At 36.2% G+C, this 12901-nt stretch overlaps 1 protein-coding gene across 2 annotated transcripts in view; it reads right to left on the bottom strand.

The window, feature by feature from the left end:
- Window positions 1–1914: 1914 nt before the first annotated feature.
- EFNA5 (ephrin A5) overlaps window positions 1915–12901 on the bottom strand; it is a gene marked incomplete at both ends in the record, with an annotated part of 201653 nt that continues 190666 nt past the window's right edge. Inside the window, 3 exons of one of the 2 annotated variants that reach the window (XM_079549011.1) lie at window positions 1915–2036; window positions 6896–6976; window positions 7369–7434. In XM_079549011.1, the coding sequence (XP_079405137.1) occupies window positions 1915–2036; window positions 6896–6976; window positions 7369–7434 (269 nt within the window). The remainder of the gene's footprint in view (window positions 2037–6895; window positions 6977–7368; window positions 7435–12901) is intronic. The other variant, XM_079549012.1, reaches the window with a different exon arrangement.

Here is a 12901-nt window from a genome sequence, read left to right as displayed (position 1 = left end):
ACTTCACTGTTTAGACTCTATGTCTTTATTCTGTGCCCTTAACAGTAGAGGAAATTTCCTACATTACTACTGTAAGCAAAGGCCTTGCAACAACAATCTTGTTGCACACTATCAGGCAAGCTCAGGTTGTGGTTAAGCATGCATAAAATCTTAAAAATCTTAAAATTTATTTCCCCTTTTCCTTCTTTACTGAATAGTGGGCTGCTTACAACTTTTGTAAAGTTTTTCTTCATTAGAAAAGAAAAAAAAATGCTTACAAAATATTGTCCATTATTTGTACCACTCAGTTTTGTTATGATAGAGGTTTTTTTCAGAATATAGAAACCCCTTGTTTAGTTTGAATGCATTTCATGTTTTCTTTCACATTTAACTAATTATCACAGTTTTTGTCTAGAAACGTTTTGTTTCAGTCTTTGCCTGATATTTCCCTGATTATGCTTAGCAGTTCAAATTTCATGGTAGCTCAGACAAAAAAAAAAAACCCAACTCTTACACTTCCTGGCAAATGACTTTTCCAAGTTCTACCTTCACCAAGGCTAAGATTTCCTAAACAGAGTCACTTCCAATTCCATCAAACAAGACAGTATCATTTCCTACTTGCACCAAGGGTTACCACTTTTCTCACATGTTTAAATAGGACAAGCATATATACTCACTCTCAGCATAAAGTATATCTAAATAATGTATTTTCTATTCTAGTGGATTTTTAAAAAAATATTTTGTTAAGTCTTTGGGAGCCCATCTAGTTTATCTCTGGCTGATAAACACGTTTCCTCTACTCTTCAAACTGTGCTGGAAGGGGAAAAGACAAAAAATCAACATTTGAATTCGTATTCCACACTTCTTTTCTTTCCCCCCACCAAACAATGCTACTAGGTGGTCCTGGCTTCTGCTACTTGTGGTTTATTCCCATGACTGAGGAACTTGCAGGAGAGACAAATCAAGAGCACACTGGAGATCCTTTGTTCCAAAAATGATTCCTCTGATGTTCTCTATTAGCATGTATTAACACCCAAAGCAGCATCTAAGGTTCTCAGCTACTAAGTCAGTGCTGGGGAAGGTCACTTTATTCTCAAAAGTGCCTCTGCATTTCAAGAAAAAAAAATTAGCACCACGGTGATTTCTTTTAAAATAAAATAACCCGGTGTGCATTATCCCCTTAAAACGAAATAACAGAGGCACTCACACCCCCAGTGAAGTTTCCTAAATCTGACCTTGCCTGCTGTGCGCTAACATTTCTAAACACTAACCTCTTTCTCTCACCAAAGACAGCGTTTCTACTTGCGAGCAAAAAAAGGTTTTTCAGGACAATCCTATAAGAAACATTACCTTTCCCTTTCAGAAGCCTGCTCATTTAGAACTCCCGGAGGAAATGGTATTATACCTGCTATTAATATTTCCCCTCCAGTCCTGACATGGTGACACGATGCCCTGCATGATCATCTTACAGTGCTGAATGAGAAGGCATAAATATTGTATTGGAGAGAAAAACTCTCCCAGGCTTTCATTCAGTTTGCTTATCCTCCACTGACTGTATTTGCCACTACTCTTCCTTGTCTACATTTGGATGACAAAGTGAGCTAACAGAGGTGACTTCTTAAAGGAGAATGCAGAGGAAAATAAGAATCACTAGTGTCACTATTATAGTTTGGCATTTTCATTTGGAGTCCTTTTATTTGTATGGAGGGGTTCAGAAAGTCACAGGGTAGGTAGGGATGGGTGCTGAAGCTAGTTATCCCCTTCAAATTTTTGCTGAGTTCAGGCTAAAAGGGAGAAGAAAAGGGAAAAGGGAAAAATAACGATTTGACATCTGCAAAAACAATAAAGTCCCTTTCTTGGGATGAGCAGTTAGGCGGATCTTTGATGTTCCAAGACCCTGAAATTTTCTGCGACAGGTTGCTGCAGCATACTGTGCTATAATATCAAAAGCATTGCCAGGAGGAACAATAGAGTTGCCAAAAGCTGGATGGGTATCCTCGGTGTCTGTGCCGCGTTCTCACCACGGGATGGCTCGGCTGACTCATGTACGGTATCATCTGTTCAAATAGAAAGCATACATTCCAATGAGATTTTGCATCCTTAATAAACTCTCACTGAGCCGACAACTGTAAGTAGATTTCAGTGCCTTTATGAAATAGGGCAATGAACCTTGTGCTGTCATTGACTCTCACAACCGTGTAATACCTCATTATGTAACCAACTTGGGGCCAAGTCCTGCATTTCTTACTGGCAAAACTCCCACTGAAGACCAGAGCAGCAGAAAGTAAGACTGACTGCAGCAGACTGAGGAATGAAAGATTCCTCCTCTAATAAAACACAGTACCTTCAGCTTTGGATGGCTCATTAGATAGCAATGTCAATAGTGAGGCAGCTAAATAAAAACACCTGATTTTCAGAAGGGCTTGAGAAAGAGTTGCATGTGATAAGAATTAATTTAAAAGTTAATCCCCTTACTGAGTTACGGATTTCAGCTTCTGAATGTCAAATGGCTGTCTAAAAGCGCAAGCATTTATTCCACTTTCCACTGAAGTTTTGGGGTATGCAGGGGATATGAGACATCTCTCTCTCTCTTGAAATGGAATTCCAAAGACTACGACAGTGTCTGATTTTCAAACACACTTCCCAAACTCTCATAGGTGGCAGAATATTTTTTATGGTAGACAAAAAATACAGAATTAAATATGTGCTTATCAAATTAACAAAAATAAATAAATAAATAAACAGCTGAGTTGCAAAAGCATGCTTACTCATTAGTGGAAGAAGAGAGTACAGTGGAAAATACTTGATGTTTGATGCTGAATGAAGATCTGTTTAAGTTTTTTTCAATTAAGAATCAGCATTATAGACACAAGTTGTATCATAAAAAATGTAAGTACAGTCAGATTCAACTCCAGGGCTATTACAGGTGTGCTACTTTTCTTCGCAAAATCCCCCATATCCACAGTTATCTAATTTAAATATTTTAAGACTAATCTGTCTGAGACTTGCCATAAAAAGCCAGCTTTGAGTTTGAATATTCCTAGTACTAAATGAACAAATGATCTAAACCATTTTAGGAAGTGAGAAGTGGCCTCAAAATGCATTCACAAGCTATTTTAGGGTGCCTAAGTTTCCATGAAAATTAACAGTATCTCACTACTTAGTGTAATAAGCTTCCCCATTTTAAGAGAAGTGTTGACATACCTATGATATATCTGTCTCGTAGCTCCCATCTCAACAGACTGCATTGCCAGGATTACACTGGGTGATTGCACTGTGCAATCCCAATTAAAGGCACTAAGGAAAGAGGGAGTCACATCACCAGGATCACCACACAGCACTACTGTAGAGCCTCTCTTAGCTTTAGTTAGGGACAAGCTCCTTTCACATTCTTGACACCAAGCACTGAAGCAAAGTAGAGCACTTTGCAGTATTTGACTAACAGGCTTTTCAGCCTCAGGCCAGTTTCACTGGGGGATGTACAGTAAACTGGATTAACAATCTGTCACATCTGGTTCAGTACTGATACTACGGTTGCATCAGGTTTATCAACACCTCCTCAGTGCTTTTAAGGCAAAAGTGTGAAAGGCAAGCTCTGATCATGTGAACATGTTCACATTTGCAAGAAAGAGACAATTAAATGTCTAGAAAGGGCCATTTAAAACCGCTAATTCTGGTGGTTGTCAGAACCAAAGGCTGTTCTGTATTTCACCTGTTACACTCAGTACACTCTTGGGGCACTGCAGTGACAATACAATACTTCACAGGAGCTCAATACTCCTCAATTAAATACAATACTTCTCAATTAAAACATACTCTAAGAAGGTACAAGAAAAGGTACCCATGCACTACAGTCAGCTCTATACCTTTCATATACGTTGAGTCAGCTCTGCTCAGTTTGGAAGCATACTCATCACTGACGAACTAATACTACAAGGGGAAAGATGTGAACTGTCTTCTGCTTTCTGCATCATTGATAGAACTGCAAGAAAGTCTGAATTTGCAGCACACAATGATAACAGTTTGTCCTAATTATATCCATGAGTCAGTACTAAAACACAATAAGGTAGAACTAGTGTTAAGCAGCAATAAATCCCAATTTCCTTTAACTATGAAGTATACTGGCACAACTGGAACATTGGCTACAGCTAAAAAAATAAAAAAATAAAAAAAATTAAAATCAACCCAAAAGCGCTAACTAAAAAGATTAATTATTAAACTAAAAATACAGAGATCTTCTAAGATGCCTTCTTTATAAAGCCATTTGTCTCAAGAGAATTCATTTTCATGTAATATTAAGGGACTACTTTCAAGAAATCATTTGGGCTTTCTGTCGATGCAGTCCCAAAGTCTCTTTGCACTCATATATTAGAGCACTCATTTTATCTGCGGTTCTCAAAATCACTTTACAAAAATGATTTTCCTTGGGGTGCAGAGCTGTAATACTGCACAATCTTTAGTGCGTAAGGGGAAGGACTGGGTTTATTCTGAACACTGGAGACAAGTCACAAATATGACAAAATTGATGAGTAAAATCTGGAAGGTCATTGCTAAAGACTGGGAATGCTAGCAGTAATTAGAAAAAATTAGTTTGACAGCCATGAATTTTCCAGATCACATAACTTTACATCACATGCTTCAGGTATAATTTTTCCACATATGCACAGCTGCAATTTTTGTTTAAGGGACAAGAGGGGAATATAGACATGGCCCAATTTCTTCAATGACTTCTGAAAGAAGAGTGATCTGTACAAATCTGCTTTCTACAGATTTCTGAGCAAAACCAGTGGAAGTAGAGAAGTTCAAAAATCACACTTCCCCCCCCACCCCCCCCACCCTCAGAAGATTGGCAGCAGTAAGTAATTTGCTGAACATAACCCCTCTGCTTCCCCATTCTCCTGTATATTGTGGGAGTAGACAGTGGCAGGTTAGGGGAGAGCACACAAGTGGAAGGTGAGCTCCAGGGGCAGGTGAATTACTACACATTACACATTACACATCACATGCAGTGAGATCCACCAAGGCAGGAGTGTCTCAGCAAGTCTAACAATGCTGTAACAGGAAATAATGATAGCAGACAGAAGATCTGGGAATGGCAGATCATCTGATGGAGACTGGTTCAAATAACAATTCAAATAAACTGATGGAAGGAGTGCTACAAGCATAGGAGTGGCAACTTTTTGGTACTTGAAGCGTTTAGAACCAAAAAATTCTCTATAAGGCTATTATTCTCCAAAATAATACAAATGGTATTTCACTTCAGACTTGGACTGTGGTTCGCTGTCCTATCTGCTGCCTTCTAATGGTATGTTTCTATGATGTTGCTAGCAAGATGTAGCCACTCAACAGAAAGTGAGCAGTACTGCTGAAAAGAATATTTACTACTATCATGCATTTATTACTCAAGTGATCTCTTTTGCAAACCAGCAGCAGAAGGGATACAACTGAATTAACTCATGTTCACCAAATCACAAAGTGCAAAAGAGCACACTGAGTTTCTAGATTCACAGTTTATCTAGAGACAGGGGATGATCATCATCATCCTAATGCCTCCTGTAGAAGGTGAGTACTTTTAACAGAAGTGCAAATGTATCTCTACTGTAAATGTATTTTCCTTGAATAGAGATCTGCTTAGAAAACGTTATTGATTCTCATAAGCAAATTTTTAGAACAGTTCTGAAAATTCCATTTAAGAAAAAATAATAAAACAGTAGAGCATTCAAATTGGGTAACTTTTGGAAGTCTTACTAATGCTTTTGCCTAAATGATAGCTTTTAGGTGAAGGATCAGCAAATAATAAAGAACAAAACACTAAGTTGGTTCACATGAAAGGGACAGTGCTTTCTCAGTAACATAAGAGAAAAAAAAAAAGCTGGGTAATCTGATCTTCAGGGAATGTACTACCTGTGTATCATGGGTGTATTTTTTTTGTGGTATAATTTGTTTGTTTAACTGTTCATTTTAATTATTGAGGCTTGAATATAGCAACATGTGAACAGCATGTTACACATAGACCAAGCAGGTAAGCGCTATTGTAAATACTTGTCTTACATAGCCACCCAATTTTAATGTCATGAGCCATCCCACTGAAGTTGATGAGATTATTCACACCCCTAGAATTAAACATGCTCCTATCTGTCATAAACTTGAGTCACACAACCATACAGATGCACTTCCCACACAGAGCCACACAGCTTGATCATGAATGATAACACAACTTTGCCCTGGGCAGATAGAGGGCTTTATAAAAGCAAGCATTATTCTTATTATGAAAGGCAGCGTTTTAGGGAAATAAAAATAAATAAATAAATAAACCAATCAAAAAAACTCAAGCAAAATAAAATCCCCCAGATCCATATCAAGGGTATGAATTCATATATAACAGCATGTATGTATGTTTACGTATGTGAAAACAATACTTACCCTAAACAAGTATATATACAAATGTATATAATTTTAATGGGCTGATTTCTTACTTAAACACTAACTCTATAAGCTGCATGCCTGAGTCATGCACTAGCATTAAATAAGGAGTGGTTCTTTGAAAGTCTGTTGGCACCACAAAACAAATGAAGCATGCCCACTGGCTTTAAGACTTTTGGCCCAGTTAGTACCATGAGTGGTCTGTCAACATGCTGGGTGTTTGGTTTGGATAGATTTCAGGATACTGGTGAAAATTTTATTCTGGCACACATTATATTTTACTAAGCTACATCAACCAAGAAAGCAACACTTTCCCTCCCTTACATTAGATAAGGAGTCAGGAAATATACCACATGTGATATTAGCACTGCTAGAAACAAGCAAAAGCAGAGCAATTATACCATGCAAAGCATGCAAGAGTAGAAGAAAAGAAGTACTCAAGCACCAGAGGGACACACGCATTTGTTAAAAGAGATTCTCTAAGCATACTAACCTGCTGGTTCTAATGAATTTTCTACTTTGTCGTTAACATCGAAAACACGATCATGAACACCTATAGTTTTCATACAGCTGTCTATAACAAAAATAGAGATAACAGCCAAATATGTTAGTGAGACACCCTTAAACTCTGCATTTTCTGTTTTGTTTTTTTTCCTATCTTTTTTTTCTCTATATTTACTGTATATAATTAAGCATATTCTATGGCACTTATCCAAATGCCAGTCTTCCATTGGTACAACAGTTTAAGAAACAACAAGTTAGCAATTGCCATGAAATTAAAACAAAGCTTTATGAAAAATGATAAGGAAATACCATGAAAATAATAACACAAATGCTGCTGTACAGAACAGATAAACAAAGTTGAACAGTAAAAAAAAAAAAAAAAGATTTACTGCTGTTAACCAGACCACACAGTAAAGCATGCACTACAAAGCCACCCTCAAAAGCTTATTCTAAGGAACTTACTTGCTGGTCGCACAAAGACCTTAAGCTTTAGACAGGATCTCCTTCCATTATCTGGGATCGCAGAAGCTGTAAACGAAGAAAAATGAGAGAGAAATGAAGGAGTAAGAGAAAAAGAAAATGCATATGATCCTTTTTCCTACAGTCAAACATCCCTTATCATCCCTTCATTCAAAGAACTGGCTACATTTCAGTCTCTGCATGTAAATATTTCAAATGTGTAAAGTAGCCAGATAAGACAAAGGCAGTGAGAGAACTGCAGATTTTATTCTAATCCCTTTTTCGATTATTTTCATTAAAGAAGTGAAGTAAATGACATTCACAATGTTTCATTATCTCTTTTCACCTTTTCACACCTTTATCTCAAGAGATAGTTTAATATGGTTTCTGCTGTAATGCATGTGTCTACTTTGAAAAATTACACTTGAGAATAATTAAGATCACTTACAAGAAAACTGAAGTCCTGAAATGGTAGGACACAGACTTCAAAGCAAATCAAAAGGGAATGAAGGAGAACTGACAAAATGATGCTGAAGTTGACAACGTTAAAAATACAAACGTGGACATAATTCCACTAAAGAAAAAATACACACCATTAAATACATCTATTAAATTCCACCACAAAATCAGACTCTGTATTCTTCCACTATGTGTGCCTTTGTTGATAAAATCCCTATTTTGTTTCAGACAAAATAAGATTCCCTGTGTTAACAGACATTCTCAAATTAGCTTATTCCTTATTTCTCTCCTCCCTCATCTTCACCATTCAAAATATCTCTTTGGAAGAATACTTACTGTGTGAGGAGGAAAGGAAAAAGAGGAAACAACATGCCTACCACTACACAAAAGCTCACACATATAATATTACGATAATCATCTATTTCCCAGGAACAACTGCTGCTGTGAAAACTTCCTTTCAGGATATATACTTGCTTTAAAATACCTAATTCACAGGCAAACATACAAAGCCACTTGACTTGGGTTTCCAAATTTTTGCTTGTGAAAGACCATCTTTGGGTACATTATTTCTGCCTTGTAAAACCTTCAAAACAAATACCTGAAAACACTGCCTGAAGCACCTGAAGTTATTTTTATTTCACTGTGAAGTCTCGTCAAATAAAAAGCTAGAAACAGTGGCACAACAGTTGCTTTTTATAGAAAACTGAAATTATTGGAAGCTGTCTGGATTTGTGAAAGATGATTGGGCCAATAAAATGTTTGTTTTGTTTATGGCTATTTCATCCATTTTTATTTTTTTACTACATTTTACTGAAAAATAGCTGAAATCATTTACATAAAGACATAAAAACGTATGAACACACACTCTTTGTCTACAAGGCAAACTCACACTTGAAGGGCTTCTCAAATAACTTAAAATGAATTTCTTTAGAATTAGATGATGTGTTTCCAAGGCAGGCCTCAGCTTTTTCCTACCAAGAAGAACTAGCAAATTCAGTAGGAACACAAATAAAAGGAGCACAGTAAGAGTCAAGAAGAGCTAATGCTTTTGTTCTGCACCTGTTGGGAAGTGCTTGAAAAATTGTTTCCTTCTTTTAATCAAAAGACAAAAGTGTGTAGAAATGATGCTCCCCCCTTCAAAATGACAAGCGGTTAAGAAGTGTTAACAGCTGGCTTTGCTGTAGGCTCTTACTAAATCAAAGTCAGAAAAACTCCCTGTACTGACATTTACAGTAACTGGTGTGTTATTTAGGGCACAATATTTGAACTCTGTGGTTACATTCAGGAAATTGTGTCCTTTCTGTGGCCCTTACTGAGTATATGCAACTGGCTAAATGCTTTGCTCAGACTAAACAGGCACTTATTGATTTCTCAAAAGATAACTATTCTATTATTACCATACTACTAACATAAAGGTGGAAACAACACTTCTAACACTAGTCAAAACAGAAAATATGCAGTAATTTTATCACAAACAGCTCTTCTAGCTCAGAACTTCTGAAATGCATCAGGAACCACACTTATTCAAAGGCACATTTTTACTTTAATGTTTACATGTTGCCACTTACATCCACAAAATAAACGTGTTTGGGCTCATTGGTGTTTACTAGAACATATTGTCAGCATTAGCACTGACTAGCTATGATAGCTAGGATCAAATAATAGTCTACCTATTATATATATATAAAGTTTACATGTGTATGCAATACTTGTACATACTTAAGAGCAAACAAGACCTGATGATTAGCCATGTTCTCTGGGAGAAAATTTCAAAATCTGCCTTCTGCTTAAACTTTCTTCTTCTACCATTCCTTACATAGCTTTTCATAAAATGTGCTGTATCACGAACCGCAGTCTTATGGCAAACCTATCAGCTGCATTTAATTAATCATCCTTAAAACTGATGCACTTTTAGTGTTAAGTGTGATAATGTGCTTTTTTCTTCTCTTAGGAAATTATGTACTCTAAGTGATTTATGAAAAATGGTAAGTAATAAAACTAGAAAGATTCCTCTTCAGCCACAGTGTTTTACTCCTTCACAGGGAATAATAATAATTAAGATAAAAAGAACTAAGAGATATTTTGTCCTGCTCTCACCTCTGCCTCAGAGACCAAGAACAAGATGATGAAGAGATACAGTGCAACCTCTTCAGCCTTCCTGAGAAATTTAAGACCTGTGTGCCAAGCTGGGTGACTGCAGTACCTTTTTATTTCTTCCCTTCTCTTTTTCATCTTAAAACAAAAACACTGACAGTACTCGGACTTACAAGTATTTCCCGTAAGTCCATAAGACGTATCGCTCACAGAGTAGAGTCAGGTTTGCTAATGCCATCAATTCTGCTCCCTCACACATTCCAGTTTGTCATTACTGCTCTGTTCTCTTCCCTGTTTTGTTTATTTTGCAATAGTTTCACCACTGTCCTATGAAAAACGTGACTCTTAGATTATGACATCCAGTTTATATTGCCAACAGCTAGGGTTTTTTTTCTTCCTCTTTCAGCAACAAGCTCAGTATCTTTTTATTTTCTTCTGAATTTTAGGCATATCACACTTGCACTCTGCTAAGGAAAGCCAAGAGTGCTCATTAAATCTGTTTTTTCATAGCTAACGCCTTGAAGCTTAAACCCAAGTTGAAGTAAAGTTCTATTCTTCTACATAAAAGTCCCTTTAATGACAAACTTTTGCTAAAGAGCACAAAACTCCCAATCAGGGTGACCTACTGGCCAACATTTTGATTAACAACTTTAGAGGAAAACCAAATGACCAAAACAACACAACACATAGGAAGGGATAAGCTACACATATTAGCATATTACTAATATATATATATATATATATATATATATATAAATTTTCTTTTTTTTTGTGGAAAAAAAAGAAAGTAACGGTGTAGCTAGGATCTCAAAAAACTATGCTTTAAATGCTTTAAATGAAAATTCAGGAATCAATTTAAACTGAAAAATTCAAGTCTTTACTTCTAGACCTAAGGTCAGGCCTATTAGTATTAGCAGAATGTTCAGTGGTTTTATGTGTTTCATTTTCCAAGAATGATGGGTTTTCAATGCAATGGAGTCTTGTAAATTCCCTAAAACTCTTGCATACTTGCAAGAGTGAAATTTTTCTGAATGCTGTAAAGGAGAAAGAAACTCCCTTTGCCTTCTAGGGTCTGTTAAAGCTCCTTCCCAGCTAAACTTCTCACTGCTGTTGTTATATTCAATTGAAATCAGCTATGCTATAAGAAAATGTCCTTTCTTCACCTGTACAAAAGGAAATTTCATTCTCTTCTCTGCACAAAACCAGGTTAGCCTCTAAGGCTTTGGCATAAGGCTTTTCTATTTGTCCCTTTTAAAGGCAATATTAGCTATAAAATAGAGGCCAGCTCTGAGAATAGGAAATCTCTGATGCTAACGGAAACCGTCCCAAGTAACATTTTCAAAAACTGAAATTCCTGAGGAGAAAGAAAAAAAAAAAAAGAAAAAAAAAAAAAGGCAAATGAAATTTTGCTGCGCAACAAAAAGAATCCTCTGAGAAAAGATCCCTTATTAGGAGAAGAGGTTATATCCTCTTTTCTTGATGAATGATATAAGAATTGGAAAGGTCTGACTAGTTTAGTTTGTGTCAATAAGAATGACTAAATCAGAAGAAGAATTCTGCAGTGTTGCTAGTTCCTATGATTACATTCCTATGATGTTTCGCTCCCTCTGCCCTGTGGAATAAAAATTTCATGATTCGGAAGAAATTCAAGTCATGATCTCTGTATTCTTGCGATAAAAATTCTACATTCATCAGTTAAACTAGAAAAAAAATACATAGACTGAACTACAGCACACAGGACTAGAGCCAAGCTGAAACCGAAAATGGCAGTAAATGATAATTAGAGTAGAAAATTTCTTTTCTCTGAACTGGCTACCATTTTTATACCCTGTAAGGAAAGAGAGTGAAGAATTATTCCCGCCTCATCTAGAGCCAAACCATAAATATTTCACTATTTGTTAGCTATATTTAAATGTGGAAAAAAAAAAAAAAAAAGCTGTCTCCCTTCGTCCCACTCACTCCCAAGCAGTTTTCTACTACGAAACACATGGTACAACACTAATATATTAGATATAAATAAAAAATAAGTCCTCCTCAGGCCAATAAGGCTTAGCTGTTATTCAATAACTACTGGAGACCCACAGACAGAAAACAAAAAAGCAATACATGTAGAAAAGTGTTGGTTGTTTTTTTTTTCCTGGCAACACATTTTCAGTTAAATTATTATGTCAAATTGTATAACATCCTTAAAGGAATCAGAATTAGTTATTAATATTCGTCTCACTGTGTAGATTGAAAAAAGTTACTTTGTAACAAAGTAGGCTAATTAAAAAGTAAAGAGAAAGTATAAAAATTTTAAAAGTAACGTGGTTATCAGTACCTGCTAGACATATGACAAAAGCCACAAATAATAGTTTCTTTCTTGATACAGCTGGTAGTTTGCCTGGCACCAATCTAAGGCTCACTTTCTACCTGAAGAGCAAGTTACTTGGATGCCACATATAAAAACTGTCTTAACCATCCTATTTACTGATATTCACATTCAATCAGCAGTTTTCTCTGCTTGTCTCCTCATTCATTCTTAGCTTTCTAATTATAACATAGCACCTTTTAGTGAAATGCAAGTGCTGATATAAAAAATTAATTCGTGAGTGCAATTCAAATCCTCACTTAACATTACAAATATATTTAATATTCAAGCCACAACCCGCTGTGGGCCCTATTAGACAGCAAAACTGGAACCATTCAGTGTACAAATAATGCTTCATTTATCTAAGTCACTCAGATGGCACCTTCATTTTAGTACAGGGGTTATGCTGGCAAAGGAGTATAATTTCTCTCACTATTTTGTTTTTCACGTTTCAATTACCAGTTCACTTGGAATGTTCTTTGAAGGATTATAAACCAGTGCCTGTGAAAAACTGTGGAGATAAGCTTGTTCATTTCTCTCTATATGTTTGAAAGCTTATTTTTGAAAGTGATTTCTGTCAGTTTCTCCTTAAGTGAATGTTTTATTTATTCTACTCTCTCCTAAGACAGCCAA

Source organism: Tetrao urogallus (assembly GCF_951394365.1).
Source record: "Tetrao urogallus genome assembly, chromosome: Z".
In the NCBI taxonomy this organism is placed as follows: Eukaryota; Metazoa; Chordata; class Aves; order Galliformes; family Phasianidae; genus Tetrao; species Tetrao urogallus.
The sequence above is the reverse complement of the archived record's forward strand: the minus strand, read 5'-3'. Positions and strand labels throughout refer to the sequence as shown.